The 25,047-nt window shown below is 39.9% G+C and overlaps 2 protein-coding genes across 9 annotated transcripts in view; one reads left to right on the top strand and one right to left on the bottom strand.

Annotated features, from left to right (window-relative positions):
- Positions 1–2,045: 2,045 nt before the first annotated feature.
- LOC121298796 (sentrin-specific protease 8-like) lies at positions 2,046–6,673 on the bottom strand. 2 transcript variants are annotated; one of them, XM_041226015.1, is made up of 2 exons: positions 6,562–6,673; positions 2,046–3,190 (listed from the first exon to the last, which is right to left on the bottom strand). In XM_041226015.1, the coding sequence occupies exon 2, from the start codon at positions 3,188–3,190 to the stop codon at positions 2,525–2,527; it is 666 nt and encodes a 221-aa protein (XP_041081949.1). In that variant the 5' UTR covers positions 6,562–6,673; the 3' UTR covers positions 2,046–2,524. The 2 variants fall into 2 exon arrangements, with proteins under 2 accessions (XP_041081949.1, XP_041081947.1); XM_041226013.1 differs by having other exon boundaries at positions 2,046–3,499.
- Positions 6,674–6,898: 225 nt separating this feature from the next.
- The window catches only part of LOC121299185 (unconventional myosin-IXAa-like), a 168,587-nt gene continuing 150,438 nt past the window's right edge, over positions 6,899–25,047 (top strand). For 6 of the 7 annotated variants that reach the window (XM_041226798.1, XM_041226805.1, XM_041226803.1 and 3 more), the window contains exon 1: positions 6,901–7,261. The gene's annotated coding sequence lies outside the window, so the exon portion shown is untranslated. Of the gene's footprint in view, positions 7,262–25,047 lie in introns of all 7 variants that reach the window. The other variant, XM_041226806.1, reaches the window with a different exon arrangement.

Raw genomic sequence — 25,047 nt, forward strand, 5'->3', positions numbered from 1 at the left:
GCCTCCCGATGGCTTCCGATCAGTTAGGATTCGTTTTTGCCTAACTTTGCAAAGATTTTAAATTCACTCTGTACATACAGGGTATGAACACATGTTGGAAATTAAAGGATCTACTCAAATTACCTAGATCTACTGAGCTGACCCCAGAAAAGTATAACAGATCATGTGCCACAGGCATAGCTCCTTCAATTATTTATATAAAGAGTGATACAAATTTTTTTCATCTTCTGTCTCCCCAACAGTGATTTCTGTTTAATACGCACAAACTCAGAGAGCCTTCCTTGAAGTGAACAGAGCGCTGTATATCTGCCAGGCACCTGGTTGTGATTAGGACCGCATTAGGCTGGCACTGTTAATAATGCATGCATTGGGACCAAAATACAGCCCAATTACTGGCTGTGTAACCAGCCACAGACAGTGTGTCTAAATGCAGAACAGTGGTAGGCAGCACTTTGTAGCTAATGATGTTCTGTTAATCACCACAGCAGTGCTTGCTAACCCATAATGGTAACAGTCCCAACACCTGCTCAGAATAGGTACATATCTACAGATAGCCAGCTGTAGAACACTTACAGCTAAAGATAACACAAAAAAGAAGTTTGTCAATATTTGTTTTTATCATAAGTAGTTCTAAAGCTGCTATTGATTAGTCTTTGAATATAATACTTCAGCTTTTTTTACCGTTATTATTTCTAGTTTACAACAAGGAATCAAGTTAATGAGCTGTTTTTGGGTTATCTTTTTGTAAACGAAGCAACCAAGGCTTTGAAATCCACTGGTCGAGTTTTTCATGTATTGAAACTTGCTAATGTGTATCATAATCTGGGAGTGTATGGTGTCTGTATATCACACTTCCATTTCTATGCAAGATTTGGTGAAGGGGCCTTTTCATGTCCTCCTTTAATTCCCCAGGACAGGACATTGTTTTAATTGTGCATGGTTAGGGAGTTGCCCCTATACATTTAAATAATTGAAGATTACTTTAGCTTGTAAAGAGGAGTACTTCACTTCCCTCCCAAACAGGCTTTAATCAAAACCCAAATAGTACATGCATTAAATACATTTTTCACTTGATGCAACAAAATAAGAATTGAACCCCGCTGTAATGAAACGAGAAGTCGAGCCGGGGACTGCATAGGCAGAAGTGTAATTACAGTCATGTAAAGGCAGGATAAATCAAATCAAAAGAGCGCCTTAGGGCAATATTATACTTCCAGACAGGGATCGAGGAGGCTAGCCTGCAATCCACAGTCTTCTCTATGTGATGTTTGGACAGCAATATGCTTTTCTTAACCCATTCCCTCTCACTAATGTTGCTGGACATCAGAACGTTCTGTAACTTGCAAAATGTTGGGGGGGGGGGGGGGGGGGGGCAGCATTTACGCTTAGAGGCTAATATAAAGGAGATGGATAATTTTTTGTATTTTGGAAAGGATTTGACAATATAATTGCGCATGAAAATATAAATCACTAAAATAACATGTACAGTAACCAACATTGTTTGATTTTGAGTTATTTCAAATTCAATAAGAAACATTTCCCCCTGCGTCAGTTTAATACTTGGACATGACCCTGAGCTATGAACCTTGTAAATGCAGAACACATGTTCGCTCAAAAGCCTCATGGGAAAATCTTAAAAAATTGAGTCTGTAGATAGACTGGACTTGCTGTTAAATCTGTTTTGTTCTTTTAAAAGGGCACAAAATGAAAAATAAATGTAATCTGTACTTTGAAATTACAGCACTGTCATCTACAATATAGGCCTCCATCTTTTGGCAATGAAGGATAGGTTTATTTTGAGGTTTTATACATAGTTGTACTGTAAATGCACAAGGCTTGAGGTTTTCCAAGTTTTATACAAATATAGTAAGCGCTTTGCCTTGCACAAGCATCACATTTGAATTTTGCACTCCACTGCATTCTATGCTTTCAATATAATTAAAGCAAATTAGGGCCACAACTGTTTCGGGCAAAACAGAATTGTCACACACACAACTTTTTTTAAAATTGCATATACAGGAAATAAAAAGACTAAAACAATATGATTCGTTCCACAGTGAACACAGAAAATGTTAATTGATAATTAAAACATTCACAGCATTATGTGTCTCATTACAGAACTCCCCTGTTTAAATATCCTGTTCCTACAAAATATTACCATAGCCATTTGAGACAAGCATAATCAATAGTGAAGCATTTAAGAACGGTTTCATTAGTTTGGCAGAATTTAAGAACTTAAATGCTTTTGCTTGCCGAGCAACTGTGTCGGTTTGCTGGTTTAGGTAGGGAATCCCCTGTCGGTACATTTCTCCACTACCCTTCAAGCAGGCTTAAGGAGCTACCCTGTATAAATAAAGAATCTGCAGATCCAGACAAAGAACACTGTTTTAACATCAAACATTCAACAAGTGTTTTTAAGGCTAACACATTTGGTAAACCTCTGGGCCGCTTTAGTGCCCTATAAATACACATGCTAGTCCTCTACACAGGAAATGGAAGTGTGAATGTCTCCTTAACCAGCCCATCATTTCTTGGCCAGCTGTTCGATCAGTCTTCTCCACTCCGTCCTCTTCTGGGTGATGTATGCTGGAGTGATGAGCTGGGTAAGCAAGCAAGGGCTGTCCTCGATGCCCGCAGTCTCGCACAGAGCTTCTGCATTGCAGATCACGTACATGCCACAATCGTAGCTGTTTTGCTGGGCCGGGGCTGCCTCCTCCACAAAGGGAACCTTCGCCCCGGTGGCCAGGAAAGTTTCCAACTTGGCTGCAATACGCCTTGCATGCAGGGAGTTGCTACCACTGTGGGAGTCATAGTGGCCGAAGCAGCTCCCTCTCTGGCGGTAGAGCAGCAGGCTCCAGTGGCTGCCCCCGGCCGTCTGGTTGGAGTTGTCATTGACCGCCAGGAATATCCACTTGCGTTCTGGCAGTCCCAGGGGCTCCAGGAAAATGGCCAGCTCATCCTGGTTAGTTGCGCACTTTATGAATTGAGTAACCTCCGGGCTGATGAAGCAGATGGACTCAGAGAGCCCCTTGAAGCGTTCAGTGGCAAAGTACTCAAAGGCAAAACCAATCACCTGGTCATTCAGCCATTGGGAGCTCTCCAGAAGGGCCACGTCAGAGCGCCGCAGCAAGCTGTCCTGGTAGCTCAAGATCACAGGGTCCATCCTTGAAGGAGGGTAAGCAGTGTCCATCTGAAAAGCAGCACAAGTCCTTTAAAGTGAAGCATTTCAGGCCTCCATTCGTAAAGCATAGCCCACCTGTGCTGCAACATCTGATCTCCAGTAGGGGTCAAGTACCTGCAACTGCTGTGTTTTACAAATGAAGCACCAGCAGCTCACATGGTCTGCCCAAGGTCACAATAGCTGTCCCAGAAGGATATAGCTTACGCAGCTTGCACTCGAAGGAGGGGAGGTATTTTGGTACCTTGAGACCAGGGTTTACCTCTTCCAGGCTGTTCCATTGCAGGACTCCAACCAGATCCTGTTATTACTGAATTGACCCTGTTGAAGAATAGGGGTGTGTTCGTGACACTTTCTTTGCATGATACATCGTATGGTAATAGAGGTATGCATCGCGACAAGACCAAAAGCACTACATCGCTCACTGTAGTTCACAAAGTGATTCCTGAACGAAGAATACGTGTGTTTTATCATGCATACATACTCTCCCTAACTCATTTAATTGTTGTCTTTGAACCAAATAGTCATTAAATGATCATTTGATCTTATTATGCATCCTACAAGCAGCCCATCACATGCATCGTGACACAAATCATATTGCCATATGTATAGCATTGTGATAAGTGTATTGTTATGCCCCTAGTTAAGAATAAATATTTAAGAATCTGGTTGGGGTGAAAAAACAGTCTTGCAATGGAATGGACTACAACAGCCAAGGTTGCTTTCCCCTGCTCTACGCTATGATACATTTTGGACATTATACCAAGGGAATTGTCAGGCTGATGTACAGTGGCTTGCGAAAATATTGACCCCCCTTGGCATTTTTCCTATTTTGTTGCCTTACAACCTGGAATTAAAATGGATTTTTATTTGGATTTCATGTCATGGACATACACAAAATAGTCCAAATTGGTGAAGTGAAATAAAAAAAATAACTTGTTTCAAAAAATTCTAAAAAATAAATAATGGAAAAGTGGTGCGTGCATATGTATTCACCCCCTTTGTTATTAAGCCTCTAAATAAGATCTGGAGCAACCAATTACCTTCAGAAGTCACATAATTAGTTAAATAAAGTCCACCTGTGTGCAATCTAAGTGTCACATGATCTGTCACATGATCTCAGTATATATACACCTCGTCTGAAAGGCCCCAGAGTCTGTAAGACCACTAAGCAAGGGGCACCACCAAGAAAGTGGCGCCATGAAGACCAAGGAGCTCTCCAAACAGGTCAGGGACAAAGTTGTGGAGAAGTACAGATCAGGGTTGGGTTATAAAAAAATATCCAAAACTTTGAACATCCCACGGAGCACCATTAAAGCCATTATTAAAAAATTGAAAGAATATGGCACCACAACAAACCTGGCAAGAGAGGGCCGCCCACCAAAACTCACGGACCAGGCAAGGAGGGCATGAACCCTGAAGGAGCTGCAAAGCTCCACAGCGGAGATTGGAGTATCTGTCCATAGGACCACTTTAAGCTGTACACTCCACAGAGCTGGGCTTTATGGAAGAGTGGTCAGAAAAAAGCCATTGCTTAAAGAAAAAAATAAGCAAACACATTTGGTGTTCGCCAAAAGGCATGTGGGAGACTCCCCAAACATATGGAAGAAGGTACTCTGGTCAGATGAGACTAAAATTGAGCTTTTTGGCCATCAAGGAAAACGCTATGTCTGGCGCAAACCCAACACCTCTCATCACCCCGAGAACACCATCCCCACAGTGAAGCATGGTGGTGGCAGCATCATGCTGTTGGGATGTTTTTCATCGGCAGGGACTGGGAAACTGGTCAGAATTGAAAGAATGATGGATGGTGCTAAATACAGGGAAATTCTTGAGGGAAACCTGTTTCAGTCTTCCAGAGATTTGAGACTGGGACAGAGGTTCACCTTCCAGCAGGACAATGACCCTAAGCATACTGCTAAAGCAACACTTGAGTGATTTAAGGGGAAACACTTAAATGTCTTGGAATGGCCTAGTCAAAGCCCAGACCTCAATCCAATTGAGAATCTGCGGTATGACTTAAAGATTGCTGTACACCAGCGGAACCCATCCAACTTGAAGGAGCTGGAGCAGTTTTGCCTTGAAGAATGGGCAAAATCCCAGTGGCTAGAAGTGCCAAGCTTATAGATGCATACCCCAAGAGGCTTGCAGCTATAATTGCTGCAAAAGGTGGCTCTACAAAGTATTGGCTTTGGGGGGGGTGAATACTTATGCACGCTCAAGTTTTCTGTTTTTTTGTCTTATTTCTTGTTTGTTTCACAATAAAAAATATTTTGCATCTTCAAAGTGGTAGGCATGTTGTGTAAATCAAATGATACAAACCCCCCAAAAATCCATTTTAATTCCAGGTTGTAAGGCAACAAAATAGGAAAAATGCCAAGGGGGGGGGTCAATACTTTCACAAGCCACTGTAAAAGAGCAAACAAAATGTTTTATCGCCTTTGATCTCTATTGGAGTCAACAAAGAAATTAAAAGGATGGATTTTATAACATTTATTTGTAGAATTATTAGTAGGACTGTCATCTGCAGTCTGAATGACTCCATGCTACAAAACACTTGAACAACATTAAAGTAAAATGTTATCCAGAGTCTGTGAATTATTATGTTTCAGCTGGACACTGGCCTACAGCTATGTGTTACCTTGGCATTTCAAGCAAAAGCCATTGGCATTTTACTTGCATGGGAATTAATGGGCAGTCAGGAGAAAAACATTTCCTAGAGGTATTTCAGCACATTCTGAACCAAGAGCTGGCACAGCAGCTGTGGGCAAAGATTAAAGCTGCTTTGTTTCACTAGGGGTTGGTAGTATTATGGACCTCGTTTTTAAGTACCTGCCACTCAACCTAATAATTTCCAGTTGTGACTGCATAATTATCAGCGAATTCTTAAAAGCATGACAAGCCACAAGTTGTTCTTTTTCCCATGGAAACTAGATATCACCTAGTCACCAGCTCACACAAGGGAAATAGTGGGGATAACTGCAATCCTATTGCTGAAAGCTCCAAATACAGCTGAAGGAGACAGAATGTGACTTAAATCCATCTTAGTTTTAACAACTCACTACTCTCTGCTTCCTAGTCAACAGCTGCAGTGACGGGAAGTCTAATCTACATCTTACCTGGACAGACATGATAAATATCCCATTGCTTAAATAGTTCCAATGTGTCAGTCCTATGCGTTTTGCATATGTGTAAACCAAAGAGATTGCTATATTTCAATTACCAACAGTGGCATTGTTTGAATGTTGCTAGTCGTAGGGTGCTACTGAGAACATACGCACCACTACCCACACATATAGACTGCAGTGCGTACACCACACGCCTTGTCTATATTTCTTTTTAACCAAAGTATTCTTTTTTTTTTCTCCTCCTTCAATACTTACCAATTCCACAGCTTTCGTTTTTCTCACAATACGCACTCATCAGTACAGCATGATGTTGTCTCGATTCGGATCTTGTCCAACAGCTATTTTGAACGTAAAAGTAAGCTTGTTTCTCGACAAGCCGTATTCTACGTTACGACAGGACTGCGGGGCAACTCCTTGGGCAAGCACCGGCACGGTGCTACCGCGAGGGGCGCACTAGTCTCTTCTTTTTGATGGGCCGAGTTTGCGCCTGTGTTGTGTCAGAGCCGGACAGAAGGCACTCCCCTCTTCCTTACTTGCCAGGCACAGCCTCCCGCCGCCGCCCCCCTCTCTCTCTTTTGACTTGTAAGCACCGCGAACGTGCGCTGTGCACGACTATGAGAGGCTGCACTGATTAACTAACGCGTACAAGCATTTGTTAAAGCGAGCGAGATACGGTAGAGAAGAGGGGTATTTCATTAGGATTTTTTTAAGGGAAGAGGACAAGACGGGATTGACCAGCGTTGCCTTTCTCAGAAGCATGGGATTTAAGTGAAAATGCCAAGCAGCTGAAAGGGATTTTTTTAACCGTTTTAATTCGAAATCTGTTGGGGTTTTACATGGGACTTGTTCTTGGGTACTGTCTGTATTTCTAAGAAGGCAAGCGCGCCCCCCCCCAACACCCGAAAAGAGCTTCTCGCGGGAGCGCGCATTAGTGGATATACGCAGCTGAAGGGAGGTAAGATAATTTGATCTTTTGTACGTTTCTTTAACTATATTCACAAGCTGTCTGAATGCAGCTGGTTTTGAACAGTACATTCTCTGGTTACAAAAAATTTGGTTCTGTTCTGAATTGTCCTGGCGAGGAGTTCCATTCATTTGTTGTCCCTGTGGTTCACGAGTGATTTCATTATTTTTTGCTGAGAAAAGCAGCATTAATTTAATTGAGTATACATATTGTTGTTGTTGTTTTTTATACCAGTATGCTTATTTTCTTGGCTTTTAATAGTGCCTGGATCTTACTAAGTCATCTATTTTAAAGCAACAGCATTTACTGGTATACCCATGGCAGTGGAAAGGGATCTGTGCTGGTGCTGCTGCTGCTACATGCAGTACGTGTTAAGAAGATCCAGTGAAAGTTACAGTAACACCGCTGTGTGGTGGTGTCCTAAAAACGGAACTCAATGAACAATTGTATTTTTAAACAAACACAAAAAAGTACAAGATAGTTGTTGGCCATTAAAAATGAATGAATAAACTAACGACTTAAAGTTTTTTTTCTTCATTTTAAGTTTAATTTGGAAAACGGGAAACCAAACACGAATCGCAAATCCATGCTGACCCACACAATTGAGCTGTTTTCAGATAATGTGTAAATGAAATTCACGTATGAATGCTGTTGACGCTTCTGCGTGTAGCGGGATATCAGATTCCGGTGAACAATAATAAATACAGCATTGCTTACATATGCGCAGAATTATTAAACGTGGTTAAAGTGGCTGCAGTTGACGTGTGGTAGTGGAAAAATCTAACTGTTGCCAGTGACCCCGTTATCCTATGTACAGAAGTGTATCCTAATAAGAAACGAAACTGTGAATCCTTAGCGCAGTATGTCGGTTTACTTAAAATTGATGTATTTTTTACTTAAAGCAGAATCGAGTTTGGGTAAACCCATACCAGACCAGTAACGTTGTCTTTTGTTCTGCGGGTTAGGTGAGCACACAAGCATCGTCTATTATGGATGTTATGCCTTGAAATTTTAACTGGGTCATTCCACGTTGGTGGTCAGTAGTTAATGGGAGCGGGGGAGCAGGACCCGTGCTATTGCGGCCCTTCTGGATAAGTCGTCTTTGCTGCTGTTGTAACAAGACCAGGCTTTGGGGAAAGGTATTAAAGAGAATGTGTATAGCCTGTGCCCCCCAAAGAGAGCAGCTTACAAGTGGTCACTTGAGCTCCTGTCTCGTCTGGAAGACATTGGTTAAGTGTAGATGGAAGAAGCTTGTATTTTTCATACTGCTTGTTTCAAATTACGTTAGATTCTTCTGACTAATAGATTCGTCTTTGGATTTGGCAGACATTTCAAGTAGTGTTTGTCTGAGCAATAGTTTTATTGCATTGTATACATTGCATTCTTTTTTTGGCTGTGTGGTCAGACAAGTACCGGCATGCTGCCCTTCAGGTTGATGCTGTATCTTACATTTGCAGCTGAGATCAGCACTTTATTTTTTGTTGCAATTGTCATAATAAAGGTGTAATTATCTGACGCTATTTAAGCAGGATTAGACACACTGAGATCCAGCATCTTATTGTCAAGGATGTCCTACTGTGGAAGTGACTGTAGTTCTGAGCTTGGTACATGATGGAATGTATCCAGGTTGTAGCTGACATGTATTGGAAAAGATGGGTGACAATTTTAAGTCTACTTGAAACTTGGCAAGGCAACCTGGGTTTGGACATTGATTCTAGTAGAAAAAATGCATCACTTGAGCTGAGATTGGAAGATGCCCTCAATGATTAATGCAGATATTTTTTTTAATGGAGAACGTTTGCAAGAGCATTTTTCTGTGTAGATTTAACACTAAAGCCAGGCATGCCTAGCCAAATCTGAAGCACAACATAAACTTGTTGTGTTCGAGCATGAAGTGGTTTTGCAAGGTATCAGCTGACCTATAATTGAATTTTACAAGCCAGTTAGAGGGTAACAAATGGTCTGTTGACATTCATCCTTTGCCAGGGTACCCACCTTGCTTTAACATCTCATTTAAAACAGAGCACTGGCACTGCAGTGCTTTTCCTTGTAGGTCCAGACCTAACCTTACTAAGTGTCGGAGATCTGATGGGATGTGGTGATATGGATGTGTATTCTTTAGAAGTACACAAATGTTTCCAACGTTTAAAACAAGTACACTCATGAATTACATAAATACACGTAAACAGCTATTGCAAGCAGCTGTGTTACCCTTGTGCGGTTTAGTCAACATTCAGAAGATGAGGATGCTTTTCAGAGAACCCGGCAGCTCAATCAAATTTCAGCACTTGCAGTACATTCTCATGGTTATTGACTCCAGAGCGCTTAACCTGTGCAGAAAGTGTTGGGTGTCATCTAAACAAAATATGACAAGTGGAGCTGCCTTATCATCTCAAACTCCGAGCTAGCTACGCTTTCGCAGCTGATTAGGTTCCTCGCAAAGACCATGAAAGGTGCCTTAAAGACAGCTGTTGGGCCAGAATCTTAACACTTTGACAGCCTGACAGCAACCCAGCTATGCAACATTTGACAACCTACAAAATCGTCGTCAGTTTTGACTTGGTTGGTTATAAGAGGTAGCCTCTAACAAGCAGTCTTTGGCTGTTTAATACACCGTATTCTTTTTGACAGCCCTATGTTGCTGCTAAGGGTGACCTATGAGTCTTGCATGAATATTTAATTCATCCAGTCATATTTTAAGAGTTAATATGATAAGATACTCACGCAGTAGCCAAGCCTTCTTCAGGGTTATGATCAACTTGCTGCATAGCTATACAATATTGTGGGTATACTTTTTATACATGAAAGATTAAGTGGGTCTTGATCGTCCACTAGGCGACTTATAATAAATCAAAGGCTAAAATTGTGAAATCCATTTTACCAAAAAAAGTTATTTTGAACATTATCGATAGGAAATCCATGAATAAGTCGAATAGTTTAGGTTGTTTAATTTTTAAACCAAAGGTAGACTTTGTTCTACAGTATTAGGCAACACCAATGTCTTTCAGCTGAGAAGAAAGCTTTGAATATGTGTGTGGACAGCATGCGTGTGTTTGCGTGTGAGTGTGAAGGAGTAAACTTGCACTGTGGTTAGTGTGGTTAACTGTGCTAGTCTCTCTATAAACACGTATGGCTCCGCTGGTCTGCTGGCCTGTTTTGGAAGCATAAGCGCAATGCAGTTTACTGTGTTATTTTAGTCATTGAGCCAGAGTGGTTGAACAATATGTAAACGCACTCAAACTGTTTGCTAGTAACACTTTTATTCTTCTTATTTTTTTTCGCCTCAAGAGTTTGCAGGGACCTCTTGATGATTTACATGTCCCTGTGCTTGCTGAAGTTATTCTGACTCTCATCTGAGAAATAATGACAATTTAACCATCTGGTGTTTTTTTTTTTTTTTTTTTTTTTTTTTAAGATGGCTGTTTGCCAAAACCCTGCTTTATCTCTCCATAGATATCTAATCTCGTGTTGCAGTGCCTACTTGCATACTGTACAAGTTTAGCTGTTTTTATCGATGACTGGTGTTTCTCAAATTGGGTATTGTTGGAAATTCTTTAAGTGTTACGTAATTGACAAACTCATCCATTTATTACTTTCTGCTAAGAAAGTGCTTCCTACCATCTGCTTTGAACTTCCTTTGACTCCTTTGGGGCCATTAGTGCTACCCTCTGTGCTTGTTTGAAAATTAATTTGAGCTTCCACTGGTTCTCAAAATGTGGGTGGGGATCACCACTTGGACGCAGAAATGTTTCGGGGGGGGGGGGGGGGGGGGTCGGGGGTCGTGAAACAGCGAAATGTACATTGCAATCAAACAGGCTTGCTTTTGATTTCTTTTTACCTGCAGTCCTTGGCAGGGAATGTTATATCAGAGTTGCCCTTTGCCGTTTTTGTGTTGCAGTGTATGCTAGCTTCTGGCTATTTCGGGTTTGGTTTTTATTTTAATAACAAGCCTCTGCTGTCTCTGCCCATGATCCCAACAGATGAAAGTTATTTGCCTGCTTTTGCTGTTTTAATGAAGCCTTTAAAACAGAACCTAGATCTGCATGTCTGCCTTTCTGTTTAGCTTTCCAGTCCAGCTCTAACCTTGAGATCTGGAAGGGACGAGACAACTGTAACAAGCTAGCCTTGTACCTGCTTTCAAAGTGGTGACTGCAACAGCATGTTATTAAAAGCCTTGTCCTCTTGTATGCTGCAGTATTACCAATGTTAAAGTATTGCTGTAGGCTCTACAGACCAGGGATTTTAATAGGTCATAGTTGCATGTCAAATATAGATGTCAGCTATACAGTGTGTGCTGTGTGAGATTGTTTAATGTTGCTGTGTGTCATAAAGTAATATCACTCTCAGTAGTTTAAGCATTGCAATGTTTAAACATGTTTTATTCTTAAGGTTTATATGTTTATGGAATCAAACGGAATCTAACAAACCTAATACAGGCATTGAGGTGTTTGGAAGACTGTGCAAGTAGCTCATATGTCCAGTTTTTTTTAAAGTGAGAGGTGCTGGCTGGTATTAACAGGATGTTGCTCCTACTACTGTACAGTAGGTATAAAAGTACTGCTTGGAAGGGAATGGCACAGAAACTTGATACAAGAAACTTTATAGTGTTGTTTATCTCCATCTAACAAAGGTATTCAAGCCTTCATTTTACTATGAGGATTCAATGCTGGCAAAGAATCCTGCTCTTTTCACACAGAGGGAATAATACCATTCAGTCTCACACCCCATCTGTTACAGACATCTCTCCTTGGCAACCAGAGTGGCATTAACAGGTGACATTTCAGACAAGGCAAGTTCCAACAACTCACAAGGAGTGACTAAATGTATTCTCAGTAGAGTTGACAACTGAAATAATTAAAAGATAAAGGTTGGGTTGTTATATTTTTGAATGGATTGCTTTTACTTTAGGTTGGATAGGGATATTATTATTTTTTTAAACTCAGTGGCTTTTTGGATTTGTTTGAAAATCTGTGCAGATAACGGTGGGGAAACAAAAGTCACACAGATTCAGATTGTCGTAACAAAGCAATCCCCCCAAAACACAGAACAATGCCTTTTTAATAGATCTCTAATCATTTGCGAGCACACATTATCATGATTTGCCATGTTAACCAAAACACCCTACCAATAATTTTATTTTAATATTAAAACCTGCTGATTTTAACTGACCGAAAGCACTCCACACTCCACACTGATGTGACATAATGAATTAATGTGAGTAAGCTACTGGCCTGCCTGCCTGATAGTTAGTTAAACAGAATGAAGGGAAAAGCTGATACTGTGTACATTGACTGGGAAAGTGTAATGGGACGTAACATTAAAACCTGACATCAAGATGTGATTAACCTTTTTTTGCATGCAGTAAGGCTGTCATGGTTTTAATGTTAAATATTCTAAGGATAAGACACTTAAATGGTGTCTGCTTTCATCAGTGGCATGAAGGTTGTGGTAATGCTGTTTGTGAATAACTTGCAGGAACATGCCTGCCAGTGTGTCTGTGTCTGTGGAGGGCAAGATAGTCAGCACTTTGTACTACCAATGCATTAGCCTTTTGTTGCTTCGAGTCTTTCTGTAGCCATATATTCTGTCTTGGAGACAAGTCACGACTACACTTGTAGAATGAGAGGAACAGAATGGACTTCGTTGTACATTCAAAGATGGAAATAAAAAAAAAAAAGCATAAGGGGCGGGTTTTAGACGCTGATTACAGGCACTTAAGGACAGTGATGGCGAGCAAACCTGATGTACATGTGAACTGTGGTATCAAGCATTCCAAAGAGAGATCAATAACAGCAGTATGCATCATTAATGTCTGTGTTGCTCACAGTCCCTGACAGTGCAGGTTAACATTATTAAAAAAACGAGTGGAGAATTGTGCTCCATATTCGTTGTCTTTTTTTTGTAAACCAGCAAGGCAAATCTACTGTCGACTTGCAAACTAGCTTTGTATCAGTTATCTCAAGTCAGGGAACACAACTTGTTTTAGTGATGGAGGGTGAGTTGGATGTGGGCTTCATGTGGACCGATTCCTGATATCGGAGAAGAGTGTTGGTTAATTCTGGAGTACAGTATGTGATGTGGTTGAACAATGCAGGCCAGTCGTTGTGGTTAGCAGGGTGTGGTGCTGCTGAGACAAGTCCTAGTCCTGGTGCTGGACTGTCTCACAGGCTGGAGAGAGAGTGGATAATTATAGGGATGGTTAGAAATTGCAAGGGAAGGATGGGTACAGTAATTGCCTTTGAAATTGTAAAGTTTCAGACACGTGCTAAAATAAACTATTTTTATATTTAGAAATAAGTGATATTCCAGGCTTTGCTTATGTTATCTGTGAAAGGAAATGAACCTTGAATTAAATGCTCTCAAAAAATGTAATATATGTATTACAAAAGCATAAGTAAGTGACACATTTATTTAAAATAAATGTGTATCACTGGTAAGTAATGTTATAAACTATGTATCTGCTTTTCTTGTTGTTTTTTCTCACAACTTACAGTACTAGAAGCGCAGTTTTTTTTTTTTTTTTTTATCTGATAAGATCAAATGCGGGAGGGGTCCAAGGAAATAGATATTCAGAATATAGTGTAAAATTGCATTGTCCGGAACTGTTGGCAGATAGTCTTTTAAAAATGAATGTAAAAACAATTAAAATTGCACTGATACAGTTCTTAAATTGGTGATGAATAAAAAAATAGCATTTGTGTAATTCGTAATTTTATTGGATGCAGAGCACCAGAAAAAAGATGTGGGGGTGGACATGATACTATACAGGGCATCGTGGTGACTGAAGTTCTGCACTGGAGAACAAAAAGAATAGAAAAAAACATGCTGGAAAACCGACAATCTGGCAGCACTGATCAAGGGGATGTAGCCTAAAAGGCGCATGTGAGACACAGGCATTACCTGTTAAATGTTACCTCAAGTTCAATGTACAAATAAAACATGACTCATTTGTTTTAGAAAAATCAATATTGTAATTGGCGTTCCGGTACTTTAAGATGTAGGACTACACCACTGTATGTAAGGTTGATGGTACCGGCATTGTACTTCAGCCTTGCGTAAACAACATACTGCAATGTTTGATACGATACAACCATCCTTTTTTAGATTATATATATATATATATTTTTTTTTTTATTAGGAAATTATTCCACACATGTGACTTTGCTTTGCAGAATTTAAGCAGCTCAAAATCTCTGTGTGCTTCTTCCATATTTTCTTTTGTGTTAGCACTGCTCGCATTACAAGTTCTCACGGGAAGTGATTATCTTGGGAGATAATAGCCGACATTTTCCAGTAGTTTCCCTGAATCAGTTTAACCAAAAATACCGGTATTCGTAAAAGTACCAGTTATCGTATTTCCTGATTAATATCACAGTATACCAGACACCCCTAGTTAATACCAAGTTTCATAATAAAAAATGAATAAATATTAAACTGGGCATCAGAAAATTATGTGGCCTTTAACACCCCTAGCATCTTTGTAGGGATAAATCCGTCATGTCCAGCAAGAGAGAGGGCCAATACATTGAGGTAGCAATGGCATGATCCTTTTAGCTTTAGATGACTGTCAAAAACATGGGATTATTGGTAATAATTTTTCAGTATGATAAATCAACCCTATTTACATTATTGCAATAATAGACAACAGCAAGACAATAAGGGACTTGTAATACTAGTATGATAAAATGCTTTTTGAGAATGCCCAGAGAGTAGCAAGAGGCAACCCCACTAACTATACACTGTAAGCATGATTCTTCTGAAAAACACATGGAGAACATGGAAACTTGCTCATAGCAATGCTTCTTTAATGCATTCACTCTTTAACTGGGCTACAGGGCTGTGTTTCTGCAGTGAAGCATCACTGTGTGAGATAATGTCTCTGTTGCTTCTGCAGGGGAGGCTTGTTGTAATACCAGTACTATGCCACACTGCTTTGTTTTCTGTGTCCAAAAACAATACCAAATAATTTCATTACTTTTTTTTATTTTTATTTTTTTTTGCTGGTCAAGGTTTAAGGCATCAGTGGTTTTGTTTGCTCTTTCAGACGAGATTGAGTTCCATTGATTACAATCTGAGGAAAGGCTGCGGCTGCCAGCTTCTCCAGTATGAAAGAATCGCAATGGAGCGAATGTCTCTCCCATCACAGTGTATGGTGCATCTGCTTTGCATGGAGAGCCAAACCCTGGAATCAAAAACAGTTAACTGTTTTACAGAAAGGAGCCAATGGCTTGAAAAAATAAGAGAGGAAATAAGAGTGGCAATGGAGATAAAGAGCAGTGTGTGCCTGGCAGCGGTAATATTCTGGCTCATAACAGTATGGGTATTCTTTTGCTTCCCAATGTTCTGGTTAAGATCCCTCTTTCTTAAGGCAGCATGTTTCTGATGGCATAGTGTTATCTAATTTACTTTTCTTTCCGTTGAATCATTCTGAATAAATGAGATTGTAGATAACAGGCTATGTTTTTTATCTTAGGGCAGGAACTAATGACATGCTATTTTTTTTTTTAAATGCTTCTTATCTACTTCTTGCTCATAATCTTGTTCTGTACCTCAGAGGCCAATAATGTTGTGATGTGGCTTCTCAACGAAGCGGATCTCTTACGTTTTGCGCATCAATCTAACCGGCCAGTAAAAGTCTTGTCTTGGTAGCTGTGAGTAGCAGAAGTTGTTGTTTTGATTGCCAGTTTGCTCCATACAGTAGTATCAATGCAATGTGTGTCAAACTCTTATGATGTCACATCTGCCCATCTGTGGCAAAGTGGTGAGTGATTACAGATGCGTGCAGTGCAGAGCGGATACAAAAAACAGACAGACAGTGATTTCCAGGTGCAAGTGTGTTTATTGAATTTAATTGGCAATGTCCAGAGTCTTATGGCGAATACCTGTAAATAATAAATATTATAAAGTGATACAGCGCCGTATATCACTTTTTTTGTAATCCCCAGGTTTGACCCTTAACCAAAAAGTCCTGTTCTTTTTCACCGACACAAAACACCGACACAGGTGCTTCAGTGAGTGAAATAGTGCTCGTGGTGAAAAGACAGTTCTCCGTGAAACAAAGGGAAGTGCGGGTGTCCGGCTTTGATGCTGGCCTTCGAATACAGCTCTGGATCATGCTAGTAGTCTAAATAACAAGTTGTATTACTGTATTTTGTCTTTTTTATATGTTGTAAATTGCTCAATTCTATGAGACCCAATGTGTACAGTATAGAACCAGCATTATACAGTGAAAGTAAATGCGGGTCCAGGTCACCACATTTAAAAGACCTTTTGTACTATACTGTAACTACAGCAGATGTTCTAGCTTTAAATTATGCAACCTATTGCTTTGCTGTGCCACTGACAGGTACGGACTGCTCAGTCCTTGCAGTTGGGATTCTCCATACAAACTCCAAGCCAGGTACAGTAAAGGCAGCGCAACATTGGAGCAACAGAACCCAAAATCACTCTTGCGAACACCATCAAATATTAAAGTGACATTGAGAATGCTATTTGAAGCTTGATACTCTTTTAGTATTAAAAGCTGCGGAACAGCTATGGACTGTGCTGGCTATGGCTTCTAAGCAATATAGTGGGAGAGCACTTTATGATTTTTCATTCAATTCCTGGGAAAAGGTAGCAGTAGTCATCCCACTCATTCACACTGGTTGATATTTACAAAGCATTTAACTATTAAAACATTAACTTTTTTTTTTATTAGCTCCTACATCATGGTTGTTTTTTCTGTTTTTATTTTTTTTTAACAGTTTGTTTTTCTTTTTATAAAAAAAGTGCAAGTTTAGTAGGGGGTGCTTGTTTTGTCAATATGGCCCTATATGCCATACTGACTTCCATCCATCTTAAAAAAAAAAATGAAATAAATACAAATAAAGAAAAGAATAAAAGCACAGTAAGACTGCACCGTGACTGCAAGCTGTCTTCCTGATTTGATACGAGCAGTCCCCAGGTCACTGTTCACTCAGCCTGTCTCCTTCTGTCCTGGGTTGTGAAGTGACGCTAAGCGTTTCCCATCAGCCTCTGTGTGCTGTGCCTGAGGTGTGGTGTATTTAAGTGGAGCTGAGAGCTGGCATCTGCTCCGTGGTGCCCCGTCATTGTCTCTGCGGCTCTGCAGTGCTGGGTGGGGTGCACTCTTGCTGTCTAGCTCCGATTGCTGTGCCGCGGGCCCCCACCTGCTGAGTGAAGCAGTTTGCCATAATGTTTCTGATTCTGTTGGTGAAATGGAGTGTTAGTAATCTGGGTCAGTGATAGCTTAAACCTCCCTCCTTGATGTCTCTTTCTGATTTCTTCTGATTACTTTTCATAAATTAGATCAACTGGCCGCAAGGGAATTTACATTTAATTGAAGGCAGCCCTGAATTTCATTGGCTTTTTATTTTAAATATTTATTTATTTTGTTCTTAACGCATCCAGTTTACACTGCAATGGGTGCTGTTAGATTTGAACTGCAGGTCAGGTTGAGCATTAGGAAATGGAGCGACAAGATTGTTTTGTCTTTTTAATAAAAAAAAAAAGTGTTTAATAGTAAACCTTACAAATCATATCACCAGCCACTGAATTATTTTTATTTATTTTTTCATCAAGAGGTGATGCATTTAATACCATTACTGTACATATTACCATTATAATAAGCCGATTGAGTAAGACTAGTAAGCTTGTAACGATCCTGTGGACAGGACGGTGTCACTTTAACAGTGTTTAATAAGAATGGGTGCCACGCACCTCTGGTTCTAATGGTTGATCTCTTACCCAGAGTACCCGATGATGTGGACGCTAGCTGTGAGAAGAGGGAGCTCACCTGGACCTGAGCTGGATACAGGCTCAAACAGAGACACTCTACACTGTTTACAGAAATATTACAAAGTGTATTTAGTGAATTGTAACTCTGTTTTACTGTGTTTGTCTAAGTAAACGGAGCACTGCTTGTTGCAGTGAGGTTCTCTGCAGGTAGCCGGAGACATTAGAACATAAGAAAGTTCACAAACGAGAGGAAGCCATTCGGCCCATCTTGCTCGTTTGGTTGTTAGTAGCTTATTGATCCCAAAATCTCACCAAGAAGCTTCTTGAAGGATCCCAGGTTGTCAGCTTCAACAACATTACTGGGGAGTTGATTCCAGACCCTCACAATTCTCTGTGTAAAAAAGTGCCTCCTATTTTCTCTTCTGAATGTCCCTTTGTCTAATCTCCATTTGTGACCCCTGGTCCTTGTTTCTTTTTTCAGGTCAAAAAAGTCCCTTGGGTCGACACTGTCAATACCTTTTAGAATTTTGAATGCTTGAATTAGGTCGCCGCATAGTCTTCTTTGTTCAAGACTGAACAGATCCAATTCTTTTAGCCTGTCTGCATATTACATGCCTTTTAAGCCCGGAATAATTCTGGTCGCTCTTCTTTGCACTCTTTCTAGAGCAGCAATATCATTTTTATAGCAAGGTGACCAGAACTGAACACAATATTCAAGATGAGGTCTTACTAGTGCTTTGTACAGTTTTAACTTTACTTCCCTTGATTTAAATTCAACACTTTTCACAATGTATCTGAGCATCTTGTTAGCCTTTTTTATAGCTTCCCCACATTGTCTAGATGAAGACATTTCTGAGTCAACAAAAACTCCTAGGTCTTTTTCACAGATTCCTTCTCCAATTTCAGTATCTCCCATATGATATTTATAATGTACATTTTTATTTCCTGCGTGCAGTACCTTACACTTTTCTCTCTTAAATGTCATTTGCCATGTGTCTGCCCAGTTTTGAATCTTGTCTAGATCATTTTGAATGACCTTTGCTGCTGCCACAGTGTTTGCCACTCCTCCTATTTTTGTGTCGTCTGCAAATTTAACAAGTTTGCTTACTATACCAGAATCTAAATCATTAATGTAGATTAGGAATAGCAGAGGACCTAATACTGATCCCTGTGGTACTCCACTGGTTACCTCACTCCATTCTGAGGTTTCTCCTCTAATCTGTACTTTCTGTTTTCTACATGTTAACCACTCCCTAATCCATGTACATGTGTTTCCTTGAATCCCAACTGCGTTCAGTTTGAGAATTAATCTTTTGTGCGGGACTTTGTCAGAAGCTTTCTGGAAATCTAAATAAACCATGTCATATGCTTTGCAATTATCCATTATCGATGTTGCATCCTCAAAAAAATCAAGCAAGTTAGTTAGACACGATCTGCCTTTCCTAAAACCATGTTGACTGTCTCCCAGGACCCTGTTACCATATAGGTAATTTTCCATTTTGGATCTTATTATATCTTATTAAGTTTGCATATAATAGAAGTCAGGCTTACTGGTCTGTAGTTACCTGGTTCAGTTTTGTTTCCCTTTTTGTGGATCGGTATTACGTTTGCAATTTTCCAGACTGTCGGTACCACCCCTGTGTCAAGAGACTGCTGCATGATCTTGGTTAGCGGTTTGTAAATAACGTTTTTCATTTCTTTGAGTACTATTGGGAAGATCTCATCCGGCCCAGGGGATTTGTTTATTTCAAGAGCTCCTAGTCCCTTTAACACGTCTGCCTCAGTTCTGCTAAAGTTATTTAAAAAGTATAGGGACAGGTTGACATGTGGGGCATGTTGTCCGTATCTTCCTTTCTAAAAACTTGTGAAAAGTAATCATTTAATATATTTGCTATTTTTTTTCTTCATCTACGATTTTGTCATTTGTATCTCTTAAACATTTAACCTCCTCTTGCTGTTGTAATATTGGAAAAACATTTTGGAATTGGTTTTAGCTCCCTTAGCAATGTTCATTTCTATTTCTCTCTTGGCCTTTCTAACTTCTTTTTTGACTTGCGTTTGCAGTTCCGTGTACTCTTTCTGCGTACTTTCTTTTTGGTCCTTTTTTAATGCTCTGTAAAGTGTCTTTTTTCGCTGAATATTTTTTTAAATTGATCTATTAAACCATTTTGGCCATTTAGTTTTACATTTAGATTTGTCTACTTTAGGGATGTAATTGTTTTGCGCCTCTACTACTACATTTTTAAAGAAGAACCACCCTTTTTCTGTGGGTGTTTTCTCTATTTTACTCCAATCTACTTCTGTTAGTCTCTGTTTCATACCTTCATAGTTTGCTTTTCTAAAATTGTAAACCTTAGCTTTAGTCTTTACTTTTGGAGTTTTAAAAAACACTTCAAATGAGACCATGTTGTGATCTGAGTTTCTCAGTGGTTCTCTGACCTCTGTTTTAGTTATTCTGTCTTCGTTATTTGAAAAGACTAAATCAAGGCATGCCTCCCCTCTAGTCGGTGCCTTGACAAATTGTGTTAGGAAGCAGTCATTTGTCATTTCCACCATTTCTATTTCATCCTTCGTGCTACCCACCGGGTTTTCCCATTTTATATGGGGGGAAGTTGAAACATGCAGGGAAATGTTCACAAGCTGTTACTATGGTCACAATGTAATTTTTTTAAAATGTTTTTTATTAAAGTTCTCCCCGTCAGCATTTTATTTTGTACAGCTGGAGCATAACAGAATTAAAACCCATCAATCAAACCAGTTAATTTCAAATTAAGAAAAATTCTATTCTGATTTGCATTCAGACATTAAAGCGTGTTAACCAAGACTTTAACATATGTGTTCTTACTTCTTATTAGTCTGCAATTTTACAGTATCACTATTCCCACTTTTCTTCTATTGAAGATCTTTTTGGTCTTTGCTGGTATTTTATGCCTTGGAATACAGTAATACTATATACAGTGCCTATAGAAAGTCTACACTCCCTTTCAAAATTTTCACCTTTTGTTGCCTTATGGCCTAGAATTCAAAATGCATTCACATATATATTTTTTCACTTATCTACACATCCTACCCCACAACTTCCAAGTGAAAAAAAAAATTCTAGAAATTTGTAGAAAGTTAGTTAATTAAAAATAAAAACTGAAATAGCTTGGTTGGATAAGAGCCTTGAATAACACTTGGAGCACGGTCAAGATGATTATTAAGAATTGGAAGGTGTATGTCACCACCAAGACCCTGCCTAGATCAGGCCATCCCTCCAAACTGGATGACCAAGCAAGAAGACTGATCAGAGAGGCTACCAAGAGGCCAATGGTAACTTTGCAAGAGCTACAGGCTTTTATGGCCAAGTCTGGTCAAAGTGTGTATGTGACAACAATATCCCAAGCACTCCACAAAGCTGGCCTGTATGGTAGGGTGGCATGAAGGAAGTCATTACTTAAGAAAGTCCACCTTGAATCCCGTTTGAAGTAAGCAAAAAACCACTCAGGAGATTCTGTAGCCATGTGGCAAAAAGTTTTGTGGTCTGACAAAACTAAAATGGAACTTAGGCCTAAATGCAAAGCGTTATGTTTGGCACAAACCCAACACAGCGCATCACCCAAAGAACACCATCCCTATTGTGAAGCATGGTGGTGGCAGCATCATGTTATGGGGATGTTTCTCATTGGCTGGGACTGGGGCACTTGTCAGGATAGAAGAGAAAGAACAAAGTACAGAGAAGTCCTTGAGGAAAACGTGCTGCCCTCTGCAAGAAAGCTGAAACTGGGACAGAAGTTCACTTTTCAGCATGACAATATTGGAAAGCACACAGCCAAAGCCACACTGGATTGGCTAAGGAACAAAAAGATGTCCTTGAGTGGCCCAGTCAGAGCCCCAACCTAAATCCAATTGAAAATTTGTGGCATGACTTGAAGATTGCTGTCCATCAACGCTCCCCAAGGAACTTGACAGAGCTTGAACAGTTTTACTGCCAAAGGTGCTTCCTCCAAGTATTAACTCAGGGGGGGTTGAGACTTATCCAATTATGATCTTTCAATTTTGTATTTAATATATAATCTTTTTCTCAATAAAATACTTTTTCCCCTTAATGTGGAGTATGGTGTGTAGATAAGTGGGGGGAAAAAAAATCCTCATTTAAATGCATGAAACTCTGAGGCTCTGACACAACAAAATGAAAAAAGTTCAAGGGGGTGTAGAATTTCTATAGGCACTGTGTGTGTGTGTGTGTGTGTGTGTGTGTGTGTGTGTGTGTGTGAATAACTGGAAATCCAGCAGAGCTGAAGGCATACAGTGGGTCTTTTATTGTTCCAATGAAACTTCTCCATCAAACTCAAGTGAAGTTAGTTTTCATGGCTATATTGTACCCTGTCTATTTCACTGCCCCAGCCATGGCGTGGATGAATACTAACATGATTGTACTTTAACTTGCACAGTGTTTTTCACACCAGTCTGGCAGTGTTGTTGGTGGAATGTGTCCAGGTTATCACTGCTGTACACAGGCAGTGACCTCTTCACCTGGCGGTTATACTGCGACCAAGGGGTCCTCCAGCCACACCCATCCTTCATTTTCTGGAATAGCTGTCGAAGGGTTTGTTGTTCCTTCTTGAATGGTCACCATTAAGCACTTTTGTAGCAATTTTCTCTCTCTCTTCAACCATGTTCTTTAATGGTATCAATTATTCATTATGCTAAGTGCTGGTAAATCTGTTTTCATTTAAAGCAAGTCTGAATAATTATCATTAGTGGAAAGAAGAGGCCTTCGGATTGAGAGGGCTTGACTGTCAGTGGATTTTCTAGGGTTTGAAAAGCCTGTCGGTGAGATAAGCTCTTGTAGATTTGTAAACTATCATATCCCTATATCCTGATTTTTATCAGCTAAAATTGATTTTGAATTTATTTTTTGGTGCTGTTGTTTTAAATCCGTTCACCGTCCATGCGTGATTTATTAATGAACCTTAACTTCTATTTACATTAATCAAGGGCTCAGTCTGTTTTTAAAACAAATAACCAGGTCTTTGCATTATCATTTTGACATGGATGCTTGTGTGAGAGACTAGAATTTATGTGACTGATTCAGAGTGGGTTCAGCATAGGATAACACACGGCCAGTTTTAATGTTCTCTTTTGCAAATTGAACTGTTACTGTGTGTTATGTTTATTTAAAAATAAAAATAAAAATATTGCAACATGCATTAGTCTATTCAAGTATGTTGGTAAACAAGGAATCCTTGCATCCTCCAAAACGTGCTTCTGCCAATCTGTCATTTTTTGCACTGCGGATCCACAGCGAGGCCACCAGACATATAGTGCTGGAGGACAATGCAGATCTGGCGGCTCCATTGCAGAACCACAGGTGCCCTATCAGCCACAGGGGTTGCTGATGCGCGGTGAGCTGTGGATTCCCCTGCTGACCTAAGCCCTCCCGGCCCGGACAACACTTGGCCAATTATGCGCCACCCCGTAGGTACTCCTGGTCACTGTTGGCTGTGACAGCCTGGACTTGAACCTGCGATCCCAAGGCTATAGGGCAGATCCTGCACTCCACGTGGAGCGTCTTTACTGGATGCGCCACTCAGGATCCCCTGCAAGTAATGCCTTTTTGAGACGGGAGGCCAAAGCATGTTCTAAAGCCGCCAGGGTCACTAAACTGCCACATTGAATCTGCATCTGTATTAAGACAAGTGATCTGAAATCCCCAGTTCAAACCATGTGTAGAGTTTCCTATGTACAGAACATTTCCATTCCACTAACGTGGGGTTCTGTAACAGGCAATAGGCTACTTTTATGTGCAGGAGATGACAAGTTCTGTCAGTCTGCACTGTTATTGACCAGTTCATAGAACAGTTCTATATGTTCAGTATAGGCTACTGTACTCAAATCTTGAAGTGATAATTGGCAGAAATCATTGACAGAACTGGGCTGTCAACACTACTGCTAATGAAGTGAGTATTCAGTATTAAAGTTCAATGCGACTTGTTTGCAGTGTACAGTGGTGTGTCATAGACCTATTTTTCTCAATAGTAGCACTAGCAGTTCTGTTGCTATCAGAATGATAGGAAGTAAGAGCAAAAAATATTTGATTTATGATGCGGATCAATTCACTAGAACTGTATAACCTTTATGCAGCTCAAAGTGGCAGTTATCAGGTAAGTTCTTGTTTCTGTCACTGTTACTCCTAGTAATATTTTATATAATTTTTTTTTAATTGAAAAAACATATAACAAAGTGCACTGAAACTGGTGTCTTAACATATAAAAATCAGACAATAAATTCCAGTTATTGTTCTTATCTGTATTTTTGCAGTGAATTCATAATATAAGAAATGATGCTGCTGGAAGTCAAGTATACAAATATTTGAATATTCGGAAGTAAAAGTGATCATGTTGGTGTTCAAGTTGGTAACTTTCTAAATAACAAAGTGATAGTTCACTGTTAAACAAAAAACAAGAAGACAGATTCTACTGCACAGTAAAGTTCAACTTTCCTTTGTTCATAATGTGATTTGATGGGGTACCATTTTCTTTACTGTAATATGGGCTTATTCAAAAAGAATACTCAAACAATTCATCCCAGAAAAGTCCTGCTCTTCGTTTCTAACTTCCGCTGTCTATGGATCAGCAGCAATCAAGGATTGCGTTCGTGTTCTGAATCTGAAAAATATACATTTCTGGCTCAAATTGCGTTGTCCTAAGGTTAACCTTTTAAATTAGACCCTGTACTTGTGAAAACCGAAATATAATACAAGGTCTGTTGCTGATTTGCAGACACACACAGTGGGCTCTTTTAATCTGTGTGACACTGCTCCAGTTTTCGGTGCACAATGATGTTTTCCCACTGTGACCCCTCACATAATCGGGTTTTAAGCATTTCCTGTGATCTGTTAAGCCTGCAATCTATTAAATTTCCATCTGCAACTGGGATTGCTTTGTAAACGATTTTGAAATTGATAAATTTGAAATTGTTTCCACTGGCAGAAGAATGATATCCATAAGGTAATGTGTACATAAAATTTGCTCCGGCCCTCTCACGCTGATGGATGA

This window comes from Polyodon spathula, chromosome 24 (genome assembly GCF_017654505.1).
Source record: "Polyodon spathula isolate WHYD16114869_AA chromosome 24, ASM1765450v1, whole genome shotgun sequence".
NCBI classification, from domain to species: Eukaryota; Metazoa; Chordata; class Actinopteri; order Acipenseriformes; family Polyodontidae; genus Polyodon; species Polyodon spathula.

Bases quoted from the DNA above. Each gene is read 5' to 3' on its own strand.
- LOC121298796 (XM_041226015.1), bottom strand. From the start codon at position 3,190: ATGGACACTGCTTACCCTCCTTCAAGGATGGACCCTGTGATCTTGAGC.